Raw genomic sequence first — 22,888 nt, 5'->3', positions numbered from 1 at the left:
GTACTTTAAGTCTTTATGGTAGATGCCAGTGTATAAAAAGTAGTGAAGACTTTCAGATAGGTACCTCTGATTCTTTTAAAATACAAAGCTTCAATTACATCCTGCTGTGATAGCACTTGACTTTTTGGTTGTATAGGAATAGGCCAGGCCCCATAAAAATAAGTATTTATATGTCATTTTCCTCCCAGGTTACTTCAAAGTATAAAATACACAACAGCTTGACATGCCTTAAAACAAAAACGGATAGTCTACAACAACAAATCTAAACAAATGTTCTAGTTTATTTTTTCTCAAAAGGAATAACCATGATAATCAAGATGTCCATCAAATACAAGTAAGCAATATTGCTCTGTTTTGGATGGTCCCTAAAATAGAGTTATCAGAAGTCAGAAGAAATGGTTACACTACTAAGCTGATCTTTTGTCCTAGAATAGAAGTATATTTTCAATACTCTTCAAAATAAAACAATTTTCCCTGTATTACATTATTTTCTAATGTAAAAATAAAGTGAAGTTTCCTAATGTCATCTCATGATGAAAAGGCTTATGTTTGTAATATGTTGCAAAGCACTATAAAATATAGAATACTCTAGAAATTTTAGGCATCATTCATTACTATTCTTATAAAACTAAGGCAAATGCAATACAACAAAAACATAAAATCATGCAATTAAAATAAATTATATATAGCTATGAGAATAAGTGAGTAGGAAAACATTTTATCTCTATACAGGGAGAATATTGGGAGCAATAAGTGAACATATTAACTATCTTCTATGATCAGATGTTGTGATAGACAGATTTTTTTTTTTTTAAAGTAAAGGGGTTGGAAGGTGTGGGCCTTCAAATATTCAATGTTATTTACTTACAATCAAGCCACTGTTTGCTTGCCTTTTTTCTCTGCCATGGATCCTTTTATAGAAAATTCCTCCTGGATTAAACTGGGTACTCCAAATAATCATATCTCTTTGATAATATACATCCATCCCTGTTATCCTTGAATTATGTTCAATGTGAGAAATTTGTTGATGATCGCCACTGTAGTTGAATGGATATATAAAACCCAGGATATCAGTGTCATTAGCAATGTAGAGAACTTGATCTTCAGAGCCTGGAGATTATTATAATAAAATACAAAAATAAAATAAATTTCAACTAATATAAAAACAATGATTGTACTTTTAAATTATCATGAATTGTTATGCTACATACAGTTTCTTCCTCAGTAAAAATCAACTAATTTCGTATCACCTTTTTGTCCTCATGACTTATGATTTCCAATACCCACATATGTAAACATTTACCATGGTTATTGATAAAGGTTTTTCTAGTGCAAAAACCTAGAAATCAGGCATTTGTAAAACCTTATGTTTAGAAATTAGGTATTTGTAGAAGATGTTCCTTTTATAAAGGACAACTATTATTTGGTAAGTCACGATACACTATGTTTAAGCCCTTTGTATCTCAAGGGCTTGTATCTCATTAAGCCCCAAAAGTTTCTGAGAATCTAATTTATGTACCTGAGTAATCACAACTTCTGGCTAAAAAATGAAAATTTAAGATATAAAGAGTCTTTTTACTCCTGTATTCATATATCATAAATGTTTGTTTTTATTTTTACTGTACAAAGATATCAGTATTTACTACATTAAAATTCCATGATCTCTAAATTATCTAGAGTCTTGCTAAGTGGAACACTATAGCCTAAAGTTTTGACACCCGCAATACAGTACTAATGTCTTTTATACTGATGAATAAAACCCTAAAGTGAATTCTAAAAATATTAATTAAAATATTAATGAAATCCTAAAGAGACCATGAATTGCATATATAGTTTCTTCAAATAAATAAATAATAATAATAATACACAATAGGTACAGTTCAGCTCTCATTCAGTGAATGTTTACTATGTGTCAGGCACTACATAAAGACTCACAACTTTTCTCACTTCTTACAAAAGCCATGGAAGGTAGCTATTAGTATCCCCATTTTACAGATGAGGAACTGAGGCTCATAGTTTTAATTCCTTAAGGCTACAGAGTCTGAAAGGTGCAGTGGTAGGATTCAAATCCAAGTACATCTAATGCCATAGCTCACAATTGAACCACTACATCATGCTGTTTTCCCCTTGCAATAATAATCTTAACAACATCCAATCATACCCTAGATTGAAGTTTTAGTATTATTTAGTAAAAACACAAGCACTAAAATCCATATGTACAGAAGCCCAAAACCCATATCTGTCATTTAACTTTTTAAAAAAATGATATTAGTAAGTGGAGGTCTGAATTCAGAAGCATGATTTCGTTTTAAAACATTTAAAATCCTTACTCAAAAGTTCATTCTCCTCATAACGCTAACCATTATCCTTTTATTTTTATCCCAGCAATGTAATAATTTCTCCTATACACTGAAAGCAGACCATAAAGAAAGATACTTTGTATTCTGACTATCACACTTTAAAATTTTTACCTCTCTTGACAAATTGTTTGAAACACAGTAACCATGTATTTTATTGTCATTAAACGTCCCAGATTAGATTAAGAATGATAACAAACGAGCTGGCCAAATTAATCAGCATTACAAAGATATTTATTCTATATTATCACAAATGAAGGTATTGCTAAAATGCAGTATGAAGTATTTTTCCCCATAGTGTTTAAAACGAAATTGTAACAGCATTTGCGATAATGATTATAACCTTACCTTTTGCTATACAGGTGCTATTTCTTTCTTGAAAATTCTGGTCACACACACATTTATACGATCCTTCCATATTTATACATTGTTGGGAACATGTGCCAAACACCAAACATTCATTAAGGTCTAGAAAAGAGGAATTCAAAATAGCATCATCATACTCTCAGTTCACACTTCATTCTTTCCACGTTTAAAAGCCAAAACTCATTTTTCTTCCTTTCACTTTTTGTTTCTATTTTTTCATTGTACTTTCAAATTTTAAGTGTGTGACTTACTGTATGACATTTTTTGGCCATAACATTTTTTTCACAATGGTTTCACTATAAAAATGTATCAATTATTTTACATTCCTTTTTGTTAATCCACTTAAAATATTAAAATATCTGTTTCAAACTTTACTAGTATTTTCATTCATGCAAATAAACCTCTTGAGGTTTTCTTTTAAGTTTGTTTCTGATTTCCTACCTCCATAACTTTGCAATGGTATATACACTATTCCTTTGTCCTATGATGTCAACTTTTATGTACAGAATTTCTATTCATTTTTCAAAATCCACCTAAAGTAAAGCGTTTCTTGGTTTACACCAATGTATGGGAACAATGATCCATCCCTTAGTTTCTCTACTCTTTGCGCTTCTGGTGTTTCTCTCTAACAACATTGCTCATACTATATTTCACAACTGTGGCTGTGTATTTGTATCCCCTACTTGATTGTCAGTCCCATGAGGGCAGAAATCATAATGTATTCCTTTTTTATTGCCATGTTTTGCACAATGGCTGGCAGAGAATGAAGAAATGAGTGCACCTCTAACACATTTCTGGGGTCATGTATAGTGTATAAAGTGATTATGTAACAAGAAAAGCTGTATTGAAACTATGAATTAACAAATTAAAAAAAACTGTGTGCCTATATATAAATAAATACATCTAAATTACAAGCAATAAATAAACAAATCACAGGCAATATTCTGTATCGTGGTGCATGATTTTAAGAGCATAAGCAGAGGAAGAACTGAGGTCAGGTGATTCTGGTGAATTATCTACTTTCTCTTTTCCTCCTCTACTTTTGCATTTAATCAGCCTAATTCTGCTCCTTTTATCACTTATAATTATCTTAATTACGTAATAAATCTGTGAGGTAAATCCTTCTCTTGAATTAGAGAACTTAAGAATCAGCACAGCAATAATAGCCACCTTTTTTTAGGATTCGACAATGTTCTAAGGGTTCAATGGCAGAGGTAAGGACTTTCCCAGTGACACTTGCAAATGATAACGCCAATACTTAAACCCAGCTTTTCTGATTCTGTCATCTCCACTATGATACCCTGCACAAGGAGAACTTAAGCATTCTCAGGACAACTCATTTCTGTGTTTCATTAGGATGTATAGTAAAGAGATACAGAAAAGGGTATTTACTTGTTTTTAATGAATATTATACAGGGATGAAGTAAAATTTGTCTCATCAGCACCTAACCATCAGAATTACAACAAATATTTCTGGTTTGTTTAGCACCTGTAACTTTGAACAAGGAGTTATTTGTTACTACGGTTTCCTTTTGGTATGAAATAAAAATAAGCAAAAATCTGCATGATTTGGTAAAATCTCAGCTCACTCACATAGCCCCTAATGGACAGAATCAACATGTTCTCTTCATGTCTAGAATTAGACCTGGATTGTGAGCTTTTGAAGAGGATGGAGGAATCCCACACATGACCAGTACCCAGACCAGTGCCTGGCACTCAGCAACAGTTAATCCCTTTCTAATTCTCTTCTGCCTTTCCCTTTGATTTTTCTTCCCTTCAGATGATATAATTGAAGTGTTCGATCTTTAACAGCAAATAGCTATTTCTTAGGCTTCTTTTGACATGCATAAATGAAGGGCACAAATTTAAATTCTTTGGACTACAAAATCAAGGTAACGTCTTTCCCCTCCACTATATCAAGTCAAAACTGTTTTCCTTACTATCAAAATTTCATTTATTAAATAAAAGTGCAAATTGTATTAGAGGTCAGAGGCTACTCACTCGCACAACAAAAGTATATAAAAAGAGTGGATTTATAGCAATTTAAAATGAAGAAGCTAGGTGGCAGGTTGTATGTGCTGTGAAATATAATTAAAAATAAAGAAACTTTGGACAATAGAATTTCTAGATTTGGTAAGAATATACAGAAAACAAAGCTTACTATTTACAAATAAATATTAGGAAGTCAATGCTATTGGAATGAAAATCTTGAAGAAATTGTGTGTATGTGTATATTTATATACAATTGATAGAAATTGTCTGGGAAAAAGAAATACTGTAGTTTTGAGAAACAATTTATGTTTTATTAAAATAGAGAAAACACAAGTTATCATCTTTCAGTGTTCCATATTAATGGAGAATTAAAATGTCATGAATAATCCAAACAAGCACATAACTCAAAATGTACATAGATGTGATGTGGCTACACTTTTTCCTCCTTTGGTGAGTATAACTTAATTCAATAATTTCATTTTGATTGACACAACATAAGTAAAATTAATTTTCTTTTCCCAAGCATATCATAAAGAGACAGTACAGACATTGTCAGGTGAAAGCATTTTAGGACTTGAATTCACCCTGGATAAGCCAAACTTAGACATTTTAGGTTTGGCTCTAATAGCAATAATAGGTGAATACGAATATGAATATCAGTTTTATTGGACAAATTTTCAGAAAGTGTATATGAGTCTGTAATTCATGGTTTTATAGTTAAAGCTCTGATGTAAATTATATTGACTGACTTACTTTGAGAGTCTGACTATCCTACAAGCTCAATTTTTAAAGGATCTCAAGTAAGTTGACAGAGATTTATCTAGATCCTGATTTTGAATTTTTAAAGACACATTATGATAATATAAAGCACAGTTTAAAACATGGTGTTAGGATGAAAGCCTAAAATTCTCTAAAGGTGAGTTACCTATTGCAGTATTCAAACGCACACTCAAGAGAAATGGGTCATCATAAACATTCTTTCATGAAGTGAGTCTAATTCTTCAATAGTTCCTGAACCAGCAATTTTGTAATTTGCATTTCAAAACAGAATTGTAACAATACATTTGAAATTCCTGCAGGTCTGAATTTGCTATAGAAATGCTTTGTCACCTCAGTGATGGTTAGCTTAGTTGTACAAACAGACTCTTGACCCCAGAAACTTTCACTCTCATAAGTGAAATGGTATCCCGTAGATACACACCATTTTGATGAAAATCAATCCCTTGTCATTTCACAATTTAGCAGTCTTGGGAGTCTTTTTATAACCCACAGATTTAAGAGCAAGCTGTTGAAGAAATGTACTCTACCTTCACACTGTCTGTTTTCCATGTTTCTCTGAAATCCAGGCTTACAGCGACAGAAAACAGATGTTTTTATTTGATTACAATATGCATCATCTCCACATGGATTCACATTATCTTTGCAGGTATATTCAGTTGGAGCTAGGATTTAAAAAAATGATCAAAACTAATACCATTCTAATTCCTGAAGTGGGAGTTTACCTTTTTTAAAAAAATTTGAAGTGGTATTTATTATTCCATAGATAACTCTTTTTGAATGTATAAGATCATGATCTTGTTTTCATGATGTAAGCTCTCATTTCTTTTAAAGGTATATTAGCAGATAAAAATTGAATTCATTGACATTAAATCTAGTTTTGACCAAGCTGCCAACAGCTGATATTTACAGCTGTTGTCAAGCTCCACTACTTTCTAAAAGGAAGTCAAGAGGCAATGATTCTAATGACAAGCTGTCTTTATAACGGTACTGTACGTGAGTACTATAACCTTCTCTAAGAACCAAACATTTCCTATACGCTACCTGGAGATTTGGGCATTTATTGCTAGCCTAAATTAATATTCATGAACTCAGTCAAGGGCACTATCACATTACTTAGGCAGGTAGGCTAAATCAACAGTTTTTAAAAATTTTTAGTCTGGTCACACATATAAGGAGTAACATTTGAGTGTGTCACATGCTCTAATGGTCATGAGCTGAAACACCACTAGGACAAACTAAGAGTTACTTGTGAATTCCAGCATAGTAGTTTCAATTTCAGTGATTTATCTCCCATTCAAGAAAACATTTTAGTACTCAAATAAATGACAGGGGAATTACTACAGGGATAACATCGTGTTACCTCTAAATTATTTAAACAAATCAAATTTTTGAGAATTATGAGAAATTTAATTATTAGAATTGTAACCATTATTAATCCCCACTGATTCTTGAATATTTTACAATTAATTAAAATTCACCAGTGTAAAGATACTATGGTTGAGATATAAGTGGCCATATCCTGGTGGGCACTGTTTCATTCCCTAGTGAGGAACAACCTAGATACATAAATTAGAAAAAATAAAAGATCCAAAAGTAGGAAGTATTTTATGACTTTTGTAAGCAATATGAATTTAGGTAATAAATTTAATTATTTTTATTTAATACGGAAAATCAAATATCAAGCACTTAACAAGCAAGTATTGACAACTAGGATCTAATAACCCAAATATTACAGTACTCTAACTGAACAAAATTATAATGTCTTCTATAAGCATAACTCAGAAATGGATTAACTTTAAAAAAATTGAATTAATTAAAAGCCTTACCATCATTCAACCAAATATCACTTTTTGTAAAATTCAAGGATACTAAATTTATATTTTATAAAATAAAATATAAAGGTATATAGATTTCTTTGTTGACATCAAATTCTGTATTTAGATACAGAGTTCTTACCCTCATCTCTAACAAGGATACTTACTGCAAAATCAACTTTTTCCACCTCATATTTCTATTATTAACTAAATCATGTTCTTAGGTTGCTTTGCCAAAGGTTTAAAAAAGGTCATAACTTCAGCACGTTTTGAAGAGCAATCTTTCCACCCAGTAGTAAAGAAAATTTTAGTCACATTAAGCAGAAATTAGAACTTGTGTTGCTGCACTTTGTTTAGCAGAAAAGAAACTCACTTATTCTGCAGCCTTGCTCATCTGAACCATCACCACAGTCATCGAGTCTATCGCACTGGAGGTCCATGGGGATACATTTTTTATTACTGCAAGCAAACTCATCCTTTTTACAAGGCCTTGCTTTATATGTAAGCTTACCTATAGAGTCAGTAAAAATGATTAGTGCTTCACAGAATAAAAACAAATTTTCTGAACACAAAATATGTTCAAGATTTTGCTAAGTGCTATGAAAAACATGGGTCAACAATCCTTTATTTGAAGCTCTTGAGGATAAATGTTTTAAAATTATAAACTTTTTGGACTTTAGAAAAGTGACAGCGTATTTATCCTATAATTAATAACAACCTATTTCTATAGGAAAATGTGTGCATATTCACCCTAAGTGGGATTTTTTAAAAAAGTTATAGAAACGGCCTCAAATGAGTTCAGTTCAGGTTTTGTCTTCAAATGATTGTGCTGCATACTTACATAAAGCCTTTTGTATAAGGAGCATGTTGAATTTCAAAATTGTGAAAAAGGGTTCATGTACATACACAATCCATACAAAGCTTCACCCTTCAAGGAACTGTTTTAACATTTTTAAAGCACTATGTTATTTCTCTCATGTGATGAGTATTTTCTGGAATAAAGGCCTTAGTGGAAACTCTGGATAAAACCACACAACCCCATTATGCAAATGAAATATTAGTGGATTGTTCTTATACCCTGTCAGAAGTTCAGGTGCTTGAAAAAAATACCCTCAAACATGCCACAAGGGAAATATATATTGTTTTAATATTTTGAGCCCGAAAATCATTATATTATACCATAGTTGTCATTAAATCAATTATTTCACATAAACAGATTTACCACTACAGTGATCTTCATCTGAGTTGTCCCCACAGTTGTCAATCCCATTGCACATTTGCTCAGACTGCAGGCATATTCTGTTATTTCGGCATCGGTGAGGTCTTGTGGGTGGGCAAAGAAATTTGACTGAAAAAGAAAGAAAAACCAAACCAGCTCTTTTGGGTATGCTGACTTATTAGAACATCCTTTGTTTATTTTCTTTTTTTTCAAATCTATAATCTAGCTTTTCTAAATAATTTTTGTTGCAAAAATTGCCTAACAGTGAATAATTAGGCAATAGTAAATACTAGAAAAATGTGTGATAATAGAAGCTCATGATCCTAATTTATATTAACTACAGAAAACACCGCACAGCTGAGGATCTTGAATGAGGTAAAAAAGAGAGCCAAATTTCACGGCCTCATTTCCAAATGCCTTATCTTTGCTGACTTGCCTCAATATACCAAGTTAATTTGTGCCTATGATTTATACAACATGGTAGGACACTTAGCTATCTCCAAGAGCAATTTCACACAGCATAGAGCTTAAACAAGCATATGTTACAGACCAAAAATGAGAACAGGCCATTCAGTGGGAAAAAAAAAAAATCCAAATAATGTTATAGCTGGGTTTCTTACTCTCTATCTCTGTAAACAAATGTTTAGATTTGTATTTGAAGCACATAGGTGATCTTGGTTATTCATTTTCAGTGTGTGTGTGTGTGTGTGTGTCTGTGTGTGTGTGTGAATAAGACAAAGAGACAACAATGAAAGCCAGGGAATTTTACATTTGTCCCTTCTCTCACTATCTAATCTGAAGACTTCCACCTCTAAAACAGGAAACATCTCTCCTTAGTCTTCATCCTTACAGACTGAATTCTCCAGGGCTCTGTCCTTGGTCCCCTGAAGTCTCACTCTTGAATTCTTTGCTTAGGTATTCTCATTTATGCTCATTGATTTACTTGCTGCTATACCCTGAAGACTTTCAATTCTCTATCTAGTTCTAGCATCTCACAGTTGATTATAGGATACCCCCTCAGGAATTTTAAATTTAATATGTTTTTCAATTAATTCTTTATCGTCTTTCCCTTCTCCCCAAACATGAGCTTTGTCTTATTCCCAAGTTCAGAGAATGGCACATCATAGCCAGAAATCTGGGATTACTCTGAATGCATTCCTCTCATTGGCCAGCAACTCTGTGTAGTCCCCAAGTTCTACTGATATTGTCCCCAAACTTGCCCTCTTCTGATCCTCAAAAAGACATGAGAACAATCAAATACATTAATCTGATCATCTCTTCTGAAGTTTTCCATCGCCTTCAGAATACAATTCTGTGTTTGCATGGCCTAATAGACTGGTTGCTATCTTGCCCACGCCACTCCTACAGACTCATCCCTTGTCCCTCTTGATATTCTAGCAATACCATTTTGTTACAGCTCCTTAGATATGTCACTCTCCTTGTTTGACCTTCTTGCCTTAATTGAAATGTGGTTCTTTCTCCAAGAATACTCCCTTTTAGGAATGCCTCTTAATTTGCTCAGAACTCGTGTTATCTCATGTTTGAAGACAACCTAGTTTTCTATCACAGCTTCTAGAACTTTATTACTATATCTTCATACTTTATTTTTTTAAAACAAACTAAAAAATACTGTTATGTTGAGGGCCAGGCACTTGACTATACTTCTCTCTCATGGCTATTTTCTCATCAACCTCTTACACATCATCTGCTCCACAATTCACCAAAGACTGTAGAGCATAGTTTTCGTCATAGTTTTATTTCCTCTCCATTCAAATTTATTTCAGCTTCCTAGATGACTTCAACATTCACATGAGCAAATCAACCAGTAACTTGGCTTCTTAGCTACTTGATTTTCTTATAGCCAATGTCCTTTTACTTTAATACACCTAGGTCACCACTCTCCTGGAAGGTTGTGCACATTGGTGGATTTCAACAAACTTATTTTCTTGATTCATCCAGTGACAGTTTCTGCTGCTTGCAGATAGCAGCACTAACTGATACATATGGCTGTAGTCTGGATTTGCTCTTTTCTACAATTATCCATTTACAAAACCATCCATTTGAATGCCCCAAATTCTGACTGCAATCTCCTATCTCAAAATTTTTAACTCAGGGCCGGCCCGGTGGCGCACTGCTGCAGTGCGCCTGTTGGGAGTGCGGTGGCGCTCCCGCTGAGGGTTCGGATTCCACATACGGACCGGTTCCCACTCACTGGCTGAGCGAGGTGTGGGAGCAACACCGAGGGTTGCGATCCCGTTGCCGGTCCCGGTCCGGTACGGGTGCAACACTGAGGGTTGCGATCCGTTGCCAGACACGAAAAAAGACAAAAAAAAAAAAAAAAAATTTAACTCAACCACTCTCATTATAACTCTTCTTCAGCTTTATCTGAAACTGTAGCCCAGAACTATGTCTACTTTTTCTCTATTCACCAATGCCTTTTTTGTCTTCACTTTTCTCCTTATTGATATTGGTAACATAAAATATGTTGGACACTGTTGTAAGTACTCTTTTAGAAACTCATTTTTCCTTAGGATTCTCTGGCCCTTTTCTCTTTTTCATTTTAGTTAACAAAATTCTACTTAGATGAATGAAATCATCTGCCCTCCCAATATCTGCATTTGGAAAGACCAGGAATGTTGCAGATGATCATACTACAAGGCCAACTGATACCACCAAGTATAAACACTTGTCAATGCTACTTGTAAAGCCTAAAGTTATCTAGCAATGCCACTGTCCTATCATTTGCAATAATGATTCAAATGTGCATTCCTTCCAAACCTTTCTACAGAAAACTTCTACCTTCTACATATGAACATGATTCCTATCACACACACACAAAAAGTAGAAATAAAAAGATGAAACTTCCTTAACATCTTATTAAATAATTGCAGACCTACTTATATCTACATATAGACCATCAATTTATTTCAATAACTTTTTAACAACAGAGATATAGCATAACTTGCTCCTATTTAATCGCAATTTTTCGCCTATTCTGGAACTCATTTTCTCCTGCTTCCTCAGGAACCATTCCATCTTTCATGAAACATGTTTTCACTCTGGTGTTTCTATTGCCACACTCATTTTTTTTTTCATTAATTTTTCTGTGGTCATTCACCCAAGTCTCTTCTGGTGCCTCATATTTATTTAGATGTTGGATGTCACTCAATTTCTTTCCTCCTCCCCTTCTTGTCTTATGCTTTACTATCACCCAGCATAATCTTGAAAATTTCATAGTATTTATTTACCACATTTTTTGCTGACTGCCAAATTTATATCTGTAGACCACATCTTTCCTTTTTGCTCGAGAACCAAGCATCTAGTGTTTACTTGAAATTTCTACTTGAGTGTCTCCTCAAATGCATCTAAAACCAATCTTCTAATCTTTACTTCTAAAGCTGTTCCTCTTCCTGTGTTCCCCTACCATTAGAATGTGCAAGCAAAAACACACTACAAATTAAAAAACTTACTCTCTCACCCCTCCATATTCAATCCACTATTTAATCCAATTTATTTTTCCAACTATATCACCTTCAAGTTGTCTATATTTTTCTATCACATGCTGTCATTCTTATTCCAAGCTACTACCATAGCTTGCCTAGAGTACTGCAATAGTGTTAACTAGTCTTGCCCCTTTCTCTCCAATACTTGAAAAATGTAAGTATGACCATTTGCCTTCTCTGCTTAAAATTTTTTAGTATTTTCAATTGTATTCAGGCTAAATCTAAAATCTCTACCAAGAGTCACATCATTCCAGGTGTCTCTGCTATCTCTTTTGTTTCATCCTAAACCAATACCTACCTTGATTTGTACTCTCTGGGGACATGAATCTTTCAATTCCTCAGGGCCTTTACACATCTTATTTCTTTTATCTATAACATTGTGTCACCCCTTTATTCTCAATACCTTTCACTTACCTGGTGACTACATGTTTCTCAGACCCAAACTCTAATGTTATTTCTCATATCTATTTTGAATAAAAGCTCTCTGGCTGAATACTTTTATAAATTACTTTACTTTTTCCTCATAGCATATATCATAATTTTTAATCATATATTTTTATGATCATTAATATCCATCTTCCACTAGATTCTAACCTCTGTAAGATAAAAGACCAAGTCTGTTTCTCTCATCATTGCCTCTAGTTTAATAAATATTTACTGAATAAATAATATTTTTCCCCATGTTATTCACTTTGTCTACAGTGGATTTTAGTCAAGATCTTTCAGAACTGTAGCTTTCTGAATTCACCTTTAGGCAGAGTTTATTTTATCCCTCTCTGCCTTGTCTGTACCTTTTACTAAATTCTATCATTACTTGAAATATAATGTATGAAAATTACTGTTTTTTATCCAACCAGAATAAGATCTTCTGGTCAAAAAGAACCATGTGCTGTTCATTTTTATCCCAATTACTTTGCACAGTCTCTGGCACATAATACCTTGAGTCAACCATGATACTGATGACTGAGAGAAGTACAAAAAAGCTCAGACAGTCAAGCTGGATTTTAAAATTGATAGAGAGCCACAAAAAGCTATTATATAGAAAATTTTGAATATAGTAATTATCCTGATTTTAGCATCACATACTGCACACAGTATTGATATTCAACTCTGTACCCCACAGATATGTACAATCAACTATGTTTCAAAAATAAATAAAAGGTTTTTCAGCTGAGCTGTGTGGGATACCCACTGAGAGTCACTGCCTCTCCCTAGAAGTGGTCCTGGAGAGTGTGACTCTGGAACCCTACACTGTTACTTAATACCAAACATTTTCTATTCCACTCACTGGTTTTTCAGCAAAGTGGAATAGAGAATGGGGGACAAAATGCATAGTTTACAAAAAAGAATAGATTCTGGAATGCTATTGGTAGATAAGATTTGGTATTATTTAATATATTATGATTCAGAAACAATATATTCTCTGGTGATTCTCTAGAGTCCATCTTTAAGATGATGTAAAGAAAGCTAAACTTGAAACAATTACATCACCCATCAGTTGTACTTATAGAAAAATCTCTCCAAAGTCTTTGTCTTTTTCAACTTTTAAATCGTTTTAAAATAAAGCCACCTCCTTGATTTGTAATTTCTTCCAACTGTAACATCAGCAGTCAAATATCATCTACCAAAAAAATATTGCTTTAACTTAATTCACTAAATAGAACAAAAAATTTAAGTACCTGTATTCATGCTATATTTTCTTTAATTCACCTGATGTGCTAGTTAGTTATATCTGAAGTGGTAGTATCTTCCTTTAAATTAAAGGCAAAAATAGCTTTCTTGATGAGATTAGATAAAAAGAATGAGAAGGACTGAAAAAGTTTATAATTATATAAGAAATCTTTTATTTTGATGACCTCAGATTGTACATATATATTTATTGGCTGCATAAGTGTATACCCAATAAATGTAAGTCAAGTATGACTTGAATTTGAAGAAGCAATAACTTTTGTTAAGATTTTCAGGTTTAAATGTTAAATAACTACTAGTTTCAGTTCTCTGCCTAACACTTGTAATTACATACACGTGTGGGCTTTTTGTTAGACTATTCTGCCCATCTGTAGGCTGACGTAAGTGTTCTGATTATGTTTAAAGTAGGCTAGGCTAAGCTATGATGTTCAGCAGGTTAGGTGTATTAAATGCATAAGTTGAAATATTGTAAGTTGAAAATATTTTTAATACACCTAACACAAAGCCTATTTTACAATAAAGTGCTGAGTATTTCATGTGATTTATTGAACAACGTACTGGAAGGCAAAAACAGAATAGTTGCATGGGTACTCGAAGAACAGTTTTTACTGAATGCATGTCACTTTCCCAACATTGTAAAGTCGTAAAATCATAAGTCAAACCATTGTAAGCCGGGAACTGGCTGTGTGTGTGTGTGTGTGTATACACACACACACACACACACAGTTATGTGTAGCTTAACAACTGGGAATATGTTCTGAGAAACACATCATTAGTCAATTTCATCATTGTGCAAACATCATAGAGTGTGCTTACAAAAACCTGGATTACATATAGCCAAATACTCACCTAGGCTATGTGCTCTGATCACTGTCATATATTCAGCCTATTGTTGACCAAAATGCCATTATGCCATGCATAACTCTGTGTGTGTGCTTATTTCTGCTCTGAAAAACTTTCAGTAGTGGGTGACTTGTGGAACTATGATTTTATTATTCACAGTTTTTCCATTTGCTTATCTGTCAAAAAAATTTTTTTTAGCCTAAAATATCAATTTGATGTGAAGCCAAAATCCTTATATGAATCTTACTCATTCAAGAGGTCAACTACTCTAAATCCTCCCAGACAGTCCATAATCTATCTTTTGAATAGTGACACATGCAAGTTCAGATTTAGAAGAACTCTCTATAAAGCCATAAATTTTGAACTGGGTAATCTCTTTATTACCTGAACAAAAGCGGTATCTATGGTTCTACTTTATCTATCTAACCCCAGGATGGTAGAATTTGTGGTTCACCTCACCGCTTCATTGATTCATGTCAGCACATTAGATCAGGAGATGAGAGTATAATCTAGACCCATGTGAAATGCCATACCACACATGTCAGGGGCTTCATCAGAGCTGTCTCCACAGTCGTCTTCTCCATCACACACCCAGAAATGTAGTATGCAAAGGGAATTATTGCAAAGGAACTCATCAGCTCTACATATATTCCCACCTTTATTTTAAAACAAAAGACAGATGGTCAACATAGTTAATGCTGGTCAAGTAAGCAGAACACATATTCCTCTAATTCTTATCACACAGTATATCTAGTTTCTTTATTCCTTATATTTATTTCATGCGTAAACTAAAAGCAGGTAATGTCCAAATTTGTTTTTAAAAGAGCGTTCACGGTTTACATGTCAAAACATCATAACATTACGTTCATATATATCATATTTTCCTTGTAGAATACTAATAAAATGGCAGAAGAAAGCTTTTTTCAAATCTAAATTATCTTCTTCGCATAATCTTTAGGTTACTGAGTATTTGGACTTTTAAAAGTATTAATTTTTACTATTAAAAATTCATTGTTCTAGAAATAAAAGACATTTTTAGAGTTACTGGATACTTTAGCTGTATCTGGAATACTAACAAACCAGATCATTAAAAACTTAGAATAACCACTACAAAGTTCTTTGCAGTCACAGAAAAACATTTACTCTTTTAAAAGCCATTTCTTATAAAACAGATTTTTTCTTATAAAAATTTTTCAATGAGTCATCCAATGTTTTTCGTATTTTTAAATGTTTTTATTTTATTTTTTTCTTCTCACAAATAAATAAAAATATCAGTAATACAGGGATATTCTAATGTAAAATTGCTAAGTACATCAACCACATGCAAATGACCCAAAGAACCAGTCAATTTGGGCTATATGTCTAGAGATGCAGCAATTTATATTCGAGATTGCAATGAGTGAGGAGTTAGGAATTGTGGATTCTTGTCTTGCTTTGGACAACTCTGTTTATTTCTCTAGGACTCAAAGTCTTCATACATTACAAAAGAGGCATGGTTAAAGTGAATTATAAGGTCATATGTGCAAACAGTACCTGAAGAAAGAATGCAAAGATGGGAATTTAGAATTAAGATAAATAAGATTGCTCTCAGAGTATTACACTACCTATTTGAACTTCATACATAAGATTAAAGGTATGGTTCCTGAGTTGGCTAGATTTGGCTTACTGAAGGAATTAACATATTTAAAGGTGGATATGCTCAGTAGAACATGGGGCTGTGGAGTGGTAGTGGTCATCCTTGCAAGCCTGGAAAATACCTAGAAAGGGCTATTGTTCATTTCGTGGATTCACTTTGAAGGAAATAACGAGCCTAGTGTTGGGAAGGTCAAATAACCCTTCTTGGTCTGAGTTTTGACTTGTCTCTAATAACTCACTTTCAGTGGCAAAAGGTTTAGCTTAAGAAATGATAGAATCAGATTTGGATTTTAGAATGAATGCGCTAGCTGTTGTGTGAAAAACTTGAAAATGAAGATGGAGTAAAGCCAAGCCTGGAGGAAAAAAGATCAATCTGAAGAGGGCTTGGGGAAATCCAGAAAAAACAAACAAACAAACAAAAAAACTGATGGTAACTTGATTTAGAGGAGCTACATTTGAGAACTCTTCAGAAGGTAAAATCCTCAGTACCTGAGGCTAAATAAATGAAGGTGGAAAAGGAGAGGGTGCAGTCAAACATGGAACTCAATTTTTGGTTTGTCTGGAACATTTGGTGAATGTTGGTGTTGTTCAACAAATAAAGGAACCCAGAAGGAGAAGCGGGCTTAGGAGAAATAATGATGCCCTTAGTTGAAGGTACTGGAAGATAACCATGTGGTGATGTTTATCAGGCTAGTAGATAAATGTGTCTGAAACATAAGACAGGTTTCTGAGCTGTAAGTGTGTATCTGGTAATGATCAGAAAATAGCTGTTATTTGAAGTTTAGAAGAGAACACTGCGGAAACCAGCATGTAAAGATTAGGTAGATTAAGAGCAGTTTAGAAAAGAGACTGAGAAAAAGGAACCAGAGTGGTTGGAGAAATATCTGGAAGAGTGATATCAGAGAAAATATGGGAAAAGTGTTCTAACAGGAAGCTTAGCACATTTAAATAACGGAAAGAGATTAAATTTAGTAAAGTGGTGGTGAGTTTAATGGAATGATTGTAATTGATTATTGAATGAAAAGAGGAAGTAGTAGTGAATGAAGAAATCTCTCTTCAAAAGTTTGGTCAAAAAGGGAAGGAAAAGAGGAGAAAGTCAGGTTATCGTAAGCGAGCCTGGTTGCTTGTGTGGGAGAAAACAGATGCCTTAGCACGTTTCAAGGTTTCTAGGAATAATTCAATAGACAAGGTAGGTTTGAAGATGCAGGAGGGAAAAAAGATAATTGAAATAATGCATTCTTTGAAAATTCAGAGACTGTGAAGTGTTTGAGATCTAGAGCAAAATAAAAGGATTAGCCTTAGCCTGGAGGTGAGTGAGACAAGTGTCTGTTTCAAGAGGAAGGAAGGGGGAAAGTCTGAGCACAGCTACAGGTAGACTTGTTAATGTGGTGACCAGATGTTGAAAAAGAGTTCACAATTTTTATTATTGCTGTAAAATAAAAGGTGAGGCCATTAACTGAGAAAGATAGAGTTCTATCTTAGTGACAGATTTAAGGAAGAAAGACAACTTTAAAAAAATGGTTAATGGTAGAGAAACATGATTAGGAAATTATTAGGTAGATTGCATAAAATCTTTAATGATAGAGCTGATATCAAGAATTTATAGCAATATCAATCTGAACAGTTGTAAGATTTTCTGCAAAAAAATTTAGCAAAACTAGTACAGTTCACATTGGCATCTCTGAGAACCACCAAACTCTATGATACATGCAAAGGCAGATCCTTGGTCAGTCCATAAGGTGAATATCATTCTCTGAGATTTCTGATAGTTCCATATCTGCCACTGGGGTACCCCTTTCTTTCAAATTTTTACAATGCTAAGCTCTAAAATGCTGTAATTTAAAAACAATCTCCATACAACAAAATACCATACCATTTAACTCTCTTTGAAAAAAAAATCAAAATAGTAATACTCATATGTGCAGTCATTTGTACTAAAGAAGCCAAAGATAGGAATACTGGTATGAGGTGAGTGTTACCTTAATTCGAAATCAAAATCCATAGAATATGAAGGAGAGTTGTGTTCTTTCAGAATAAAGATTCTAACAACTAAATTTCATTGCATGCTCCATTTACAATGAATTAAATTCAAACAGAATTTGTGAACTCTTGACCTCCTCTAATTACTCTAGAAATCTCTATTTGTAGCCCACTACAAATAGAAAAAATGTAAAAAAGAAAAAATGAGTTCCCTAAGGTATTGGAGTAGATAACATTATAATTTCCCCCATAAGAGCATTGGACATGCCACTGTGTTTAATAATAAGAGAAATATAAATGAAATAACAATTGTAACAAAAAGCCAAAGGTTTTGTGCTAACCTGCTAAAGACTGCATGTTGTACTATAAAGAATTTGCATTTCAGAAATTGCGTCATGGGGCACCATGACATCCTGAGTCTAACTTAAAATGCCTTATTTTGAAATGGCATGAAGCACACATAAACAACAAAAAAGGTATAATTTAAAGAGATTGGCTAGATTAAAATTCCAGTTTCCTAGTCATGTTCTTAATCAGCTCAACAGGAGGTTATTAGAAAAATAGAAAAGTATATATTCATTAACAATAACACATCTAAATTATAACTGAGCCCTTGGCAGGTTCATAGAAATCTGGTCAAGTGCATCTTCACATAGAATAAGCATCTAAAGTCTCATCTTAATTTGAAGAAACTTTAACATATGATAATATTTTATAATTTACATAGTTTTTGAGCTGATGATTCCTAAAAAAATACCTTTTAATCTTTTCCTGAAAAATTGTGGTGAAGAGTAGATTCAGGCCAGAACAAGCACCTAGTTTCCTTGAGGTGATATGTTTAACTTTTAAAATGTGAATGCTGCTTTTAATTCCATAGTACTTTGGGTTTTAGTCTCTTAAAGTAAACCAGTAAAATTGATTCCCTGGGAAAATGTGCCACGCTTATCCTGAAGTTTCTTAGCTTCCAGCCCTCAATACTTAGTTCCAATCATGTGATGGACAAAAGTGACATTGAATAGATGTTTATTCTGGCATTTCATTTCCTCGATGCATTAAAATACATTTATCCAATATCTAAGCCACTTCCTCGGAGTAAATTAAATACTAGAAATTTGAACTTGTTCATGCCTAAAGTACACCCATACAAAATCAAATACTTTAACCACTAAGGAATTTCACTGGAACTCAATTACCTGGCAGCAAAGAAACCTGAGAAAATTAGAAGTGCAAGTGGAGAGGGAGGGGGGCTTTGACACATTTGTAAATGACAGCATTAAAGGCTCTCAATTCTTCTTTTAGTCGGTGAGATTAAACGTTTAGTAGAATGATTTTAGATCTGAAAGGCACTTCAGATTTTCCAGTTTGGTTAGGATATGATACAAAAAGAGGAATACAAGAATTTAAGGCTGGGAAGGTAAAATGGGATTATTCTCTTGTGACCTGACTGCTGGGTTGAGTTGTTTCTATAACCAGGAACTGTGAGTAAGGACTGGCATACTCAGAGGTGCACTTAAATAAGATGAACCTGGTAGCAGTGAATAGGATATCTTGGGGACCAGCTAGTTGATATTACAGGAGACCAAGCAAGAAGCTTGGGAGAATGAACTAGACTGGTGGCAGTAGAGAGAGAGAGGTGATTAGCTAGAAAACAGAAAATAAGGAATAACTTAATTATTATCCAAAGTCTTTGAATACAATAGTTCATATGAGTTGCTGCTGCCAGATTGTCTGCAATGTTAGCTGTCTCTAGAGTGACCAACTACAGAAAGTGAGTATGAGAGCTTAACCAAAGGTAGAAATTGTTATTATGAATGTCTAGCTTTTTTATATCTCTCTAAAATGAACTAAAAAGTCCAAATGAAACTAAAATTTCTTCTGCTGAATATCACATCTTGTCAGGTTTGGGATGGACATATCTAATCATAAACATCTGTTGTGATATTAAATAAAGTAGAAAGATATTTTCCTTGGGTGACTAGATATTTGTGGAGGTAAATATTTTAGATATATGTAAACTGTATAAACTCTGAGTACATGTTCAAATGCCTTGCATCATGTGGTGACACCCAGCATTGTTTCTGTTCATGGCATGACAAATATTCTGTAAAATTCATTGAGAGATTTTTGCAAGCAAATCATAAGACATATTTAAACAACATATTAACAATATGAAAATAACAAGAATTGTTTAATTTGTGATCATTTTAAGCTTCAGCACGCAATTGCTTTGCTTTTATTAACTCTCATTAACTCTAATGTAGTAACAATTGCTGCTTTTAATGCTGTGGTTTACAACTAAAAAGTTGTTATCTGTCAGGAAATTGTCTTCAGATAGCTGGGAAATAACATATGACAAAACTGAAAGTTGTCTTCCAGAATGACAAAAAATGTAGGTCATATTCTCAACGATATGGCAAGAAGGAAATTTGGGGCACAACCTTTATATTGTATAGCACATGAATGTGTACAATACCATATGTTGATCCTATTCTTTCAGAGTAAGGCAAGACGTATGGAAGAGAAGCGTACACAGAAACACTTTTGTAGCAGTGTCTACAGTGTCTATGTTTTCTGTAATCCCCATCCCTAAGTCAGCATCTAGTCTCAAGACTTATTCCTGATAGCCACTCAATAAACACTTGCATAACAGATTGAGATTATACTCTGTCTGAAAAGGACCTGGATTTTGCTTATTTAGAACAGGCTGTTATGAAATGAAACTAGAAAGAGTAAAAAGAATCATTTAGTGATCCTATCCTCTGCTTCTAGCACACACTATGTATTCTGCACAGCACCTTAACTTTCATTGTCTCATTTGCAGACACGCACGCAAAAATACTTTACCTCTTTCACAGCTGTCTTCGTCACTGCCATCCACACAGTCACGAATTTCATCACACAGCCATCTAATTGGAATACAGTGGGCTTTGTTTTTGCACCGAAACTGATCTTCCTTGCATTCAGTCACACAGTCCATCTGTTCAAATACAAACGTGTGCTGCGGTTTTTGTTAATGATAATGATGCAGTCATGGGCAAAATGAACATGCAGTTTATAACACTGGAGATTTATTTCACCATGGTCTTTCTTTTTTTTTTTTTTTGACTTAATGATATAACATCTACAAATGACAATGGATTTTAACATATGAACAACATGAAGATTCAGGTATTTGCTGAAATTATTGGATTCAATGTACTTGTTTAACTTTTTAGACAGTGCTAAGAATCGAGATTCTCTTTATTTTCGTTACATTCGCCTTCCCAAACCTAATTCGTGTAATTCAAAGATTTTAATTGAATAATATTGTACCTCATCTGAACCGTCAGCACAATCATATTCTCCATTACATTTCAAAGATGCTGAAATACATCCTCTGCTGGCACATGCATATTCACTTGATGAGCAGGTAGGAGAAGCTGAATATAAAATTATAAAGTTGAGATTTAGATACAGTAAGAGAGTGACTGGTTTGGGAGATAAAAATATATAAAAATATAAATTTATAGACAGTAATAAGAATACTTTATGTTACTTAAAGTATATTACATATTAGGTATTAAATATACATGTAAAATGTGCTTTACAATATTATTGAATTGTATTAAACATACTTCAATGATGTAGTAGCCTGTGCAGTAAGGAGTTAACTCATTAGAGTAAAACAGAAAAAAAAAGTCAATATTCTCCCTCCCTTTGATTTTGAAGAGTTAAATGAGTTTTTCACAGTTTTAAATTAAATTATTTTAAATTATTAAAGCCTCAAATTAATTTCAAAAATGTAATAATATTTACTAATCCTTGGGAATGTCAATTCATATATGCACATTGTATAAAACAAAAAGTGGAAAATCTGGCATATACCCAGTGATATCTATTTGGCTGTGTTGACATAAATGTAGTATCTGAATAAGCTTTTTTAAGAAGTTTATTGTTTGGGGGTTTTAAATGAATATACATACAATTAATAGAACCTGTAGAATTTTTAGTATTCCCTTAGTATTTAGAAATTAAAAATAACAAGTGGATAAATAAGTTACTACCACTATCCAGCCTAACTAATTGATATAGGAATTGTGACAGCTGCCTTTGTCTATGGGTTTGGGTTTGCAAGGCTTGCATTCAAACCTCTGGGGTATTGGCCTTATATTAGGGCTCTATGTAGCCAAATGTTCTCACATAATGACTTTGTGGTCTGAATTGCTTAGTCCAGGGGTGCTAAAAAGCTTTCTCCTTGAGCTTTATTTTTTTAAATTGGCAGTATTTGCTTAGGAATCTGTATTAATAAGGAGTCTATGAACATGTCTGGATTCAGTAAAAAAGATGTAATCAATTGGCCATATGGACCACTGGTACGGTACTAGGGCATGGGACTTGTATGCGTTCGTATCTGCTATTCCGACCTAGTCTCTCAAGGTAATGCTTTTGTGGTTATAAATAGATTATAGTATTATTTTCCCCACTAATTTTTATAAGATAATGTAATTAAAATTTCTAAGTAAACAAGTTAAGTGTGTAATGAGTATATTTATAGAGTCGTATATAAGGAATAAACATGCATAGATTGGGTGAGTGGGATCATTGTTTTTTTGAGGTTTTCTTTTTGCCATACTCTGATTTTCCTTCCGAATTTTATTTTTATTTTGGCCCAAGACATAAATACAAATAATACACTTATGCTTCTTCTCAGGCGACACATTGAAACTACTA

General features: G+C 33.5%; 1 protein-coding gene across 1 annotated transcript in view; it reads right to left on the bottom strand.

Annotated features, from left to right (window-relative positions):
* LOC103596121 (low-density lipoprotein receptor-related protein 1B-like) overlaps nucleotides 1–22,888 on the bottom strand; it is a gene marked incomplete at its 5' end in the record, with an annotated part of 148,581 nt that overhangs the window by 112,446 nt on the left and 13,247 nt on the right. Inside the window, 8 exons of the mRNA XM_008579694.1 lie at nucleotides 869–1,110; nucleotides 2,706–2,825; nucleotides 6,023–6,157; nucleotides 7,683–7,820; nucleotides 8,532–8,657; nucleotides 15,097–15,219; nucleotides 21,023–21,155; nucleotides 21,491–21,597. Of these exons, the coding sequence (XP_008577916.1) occupies nucleotides 869–1,110; nucleotides 2,706–2,825; nucleotides 6,023–6,157; nucleotides 7,683–7,820; nucleotides 8,532–8,657; nucleotides 15,097–15,219; nucleotides 21,023–21,155; nucleotides 21,491–21,597 (1,124 nt within the window). The remainder of the gene's footprint in view (nucleotides 1–868; nucleotides 1,111–2,705; nucleotides 2,826–6,022; nucleotides 6,158–7,682; nucleotides 7,821–8,531; nucleotides 8,658–15,096; nucleotides 15,220–21,022; nucleotides 21,156–21,490; nucleotides 21,598–22,888) is intronic.

Source organism: Galeopterus variegatus, unplaced genomic scaffold (genome assembly GCF_000696425.1).
Source record: "Galeopterus variegatus unplaced genomic scaffold, G_variegatus-3.0.2 Scaffold1943, whole genome shotgun sequence".
Taxonomy (NCBI): Eukaryota; Metazoa; Chordata; class Mammalia; order Dermoptera; family Cynocephalidae; genus Galeopterus; species Galeopterus variegatus.
This window is presented reverse-complemented; position numbering and strand designations above follow the sequence as displayed.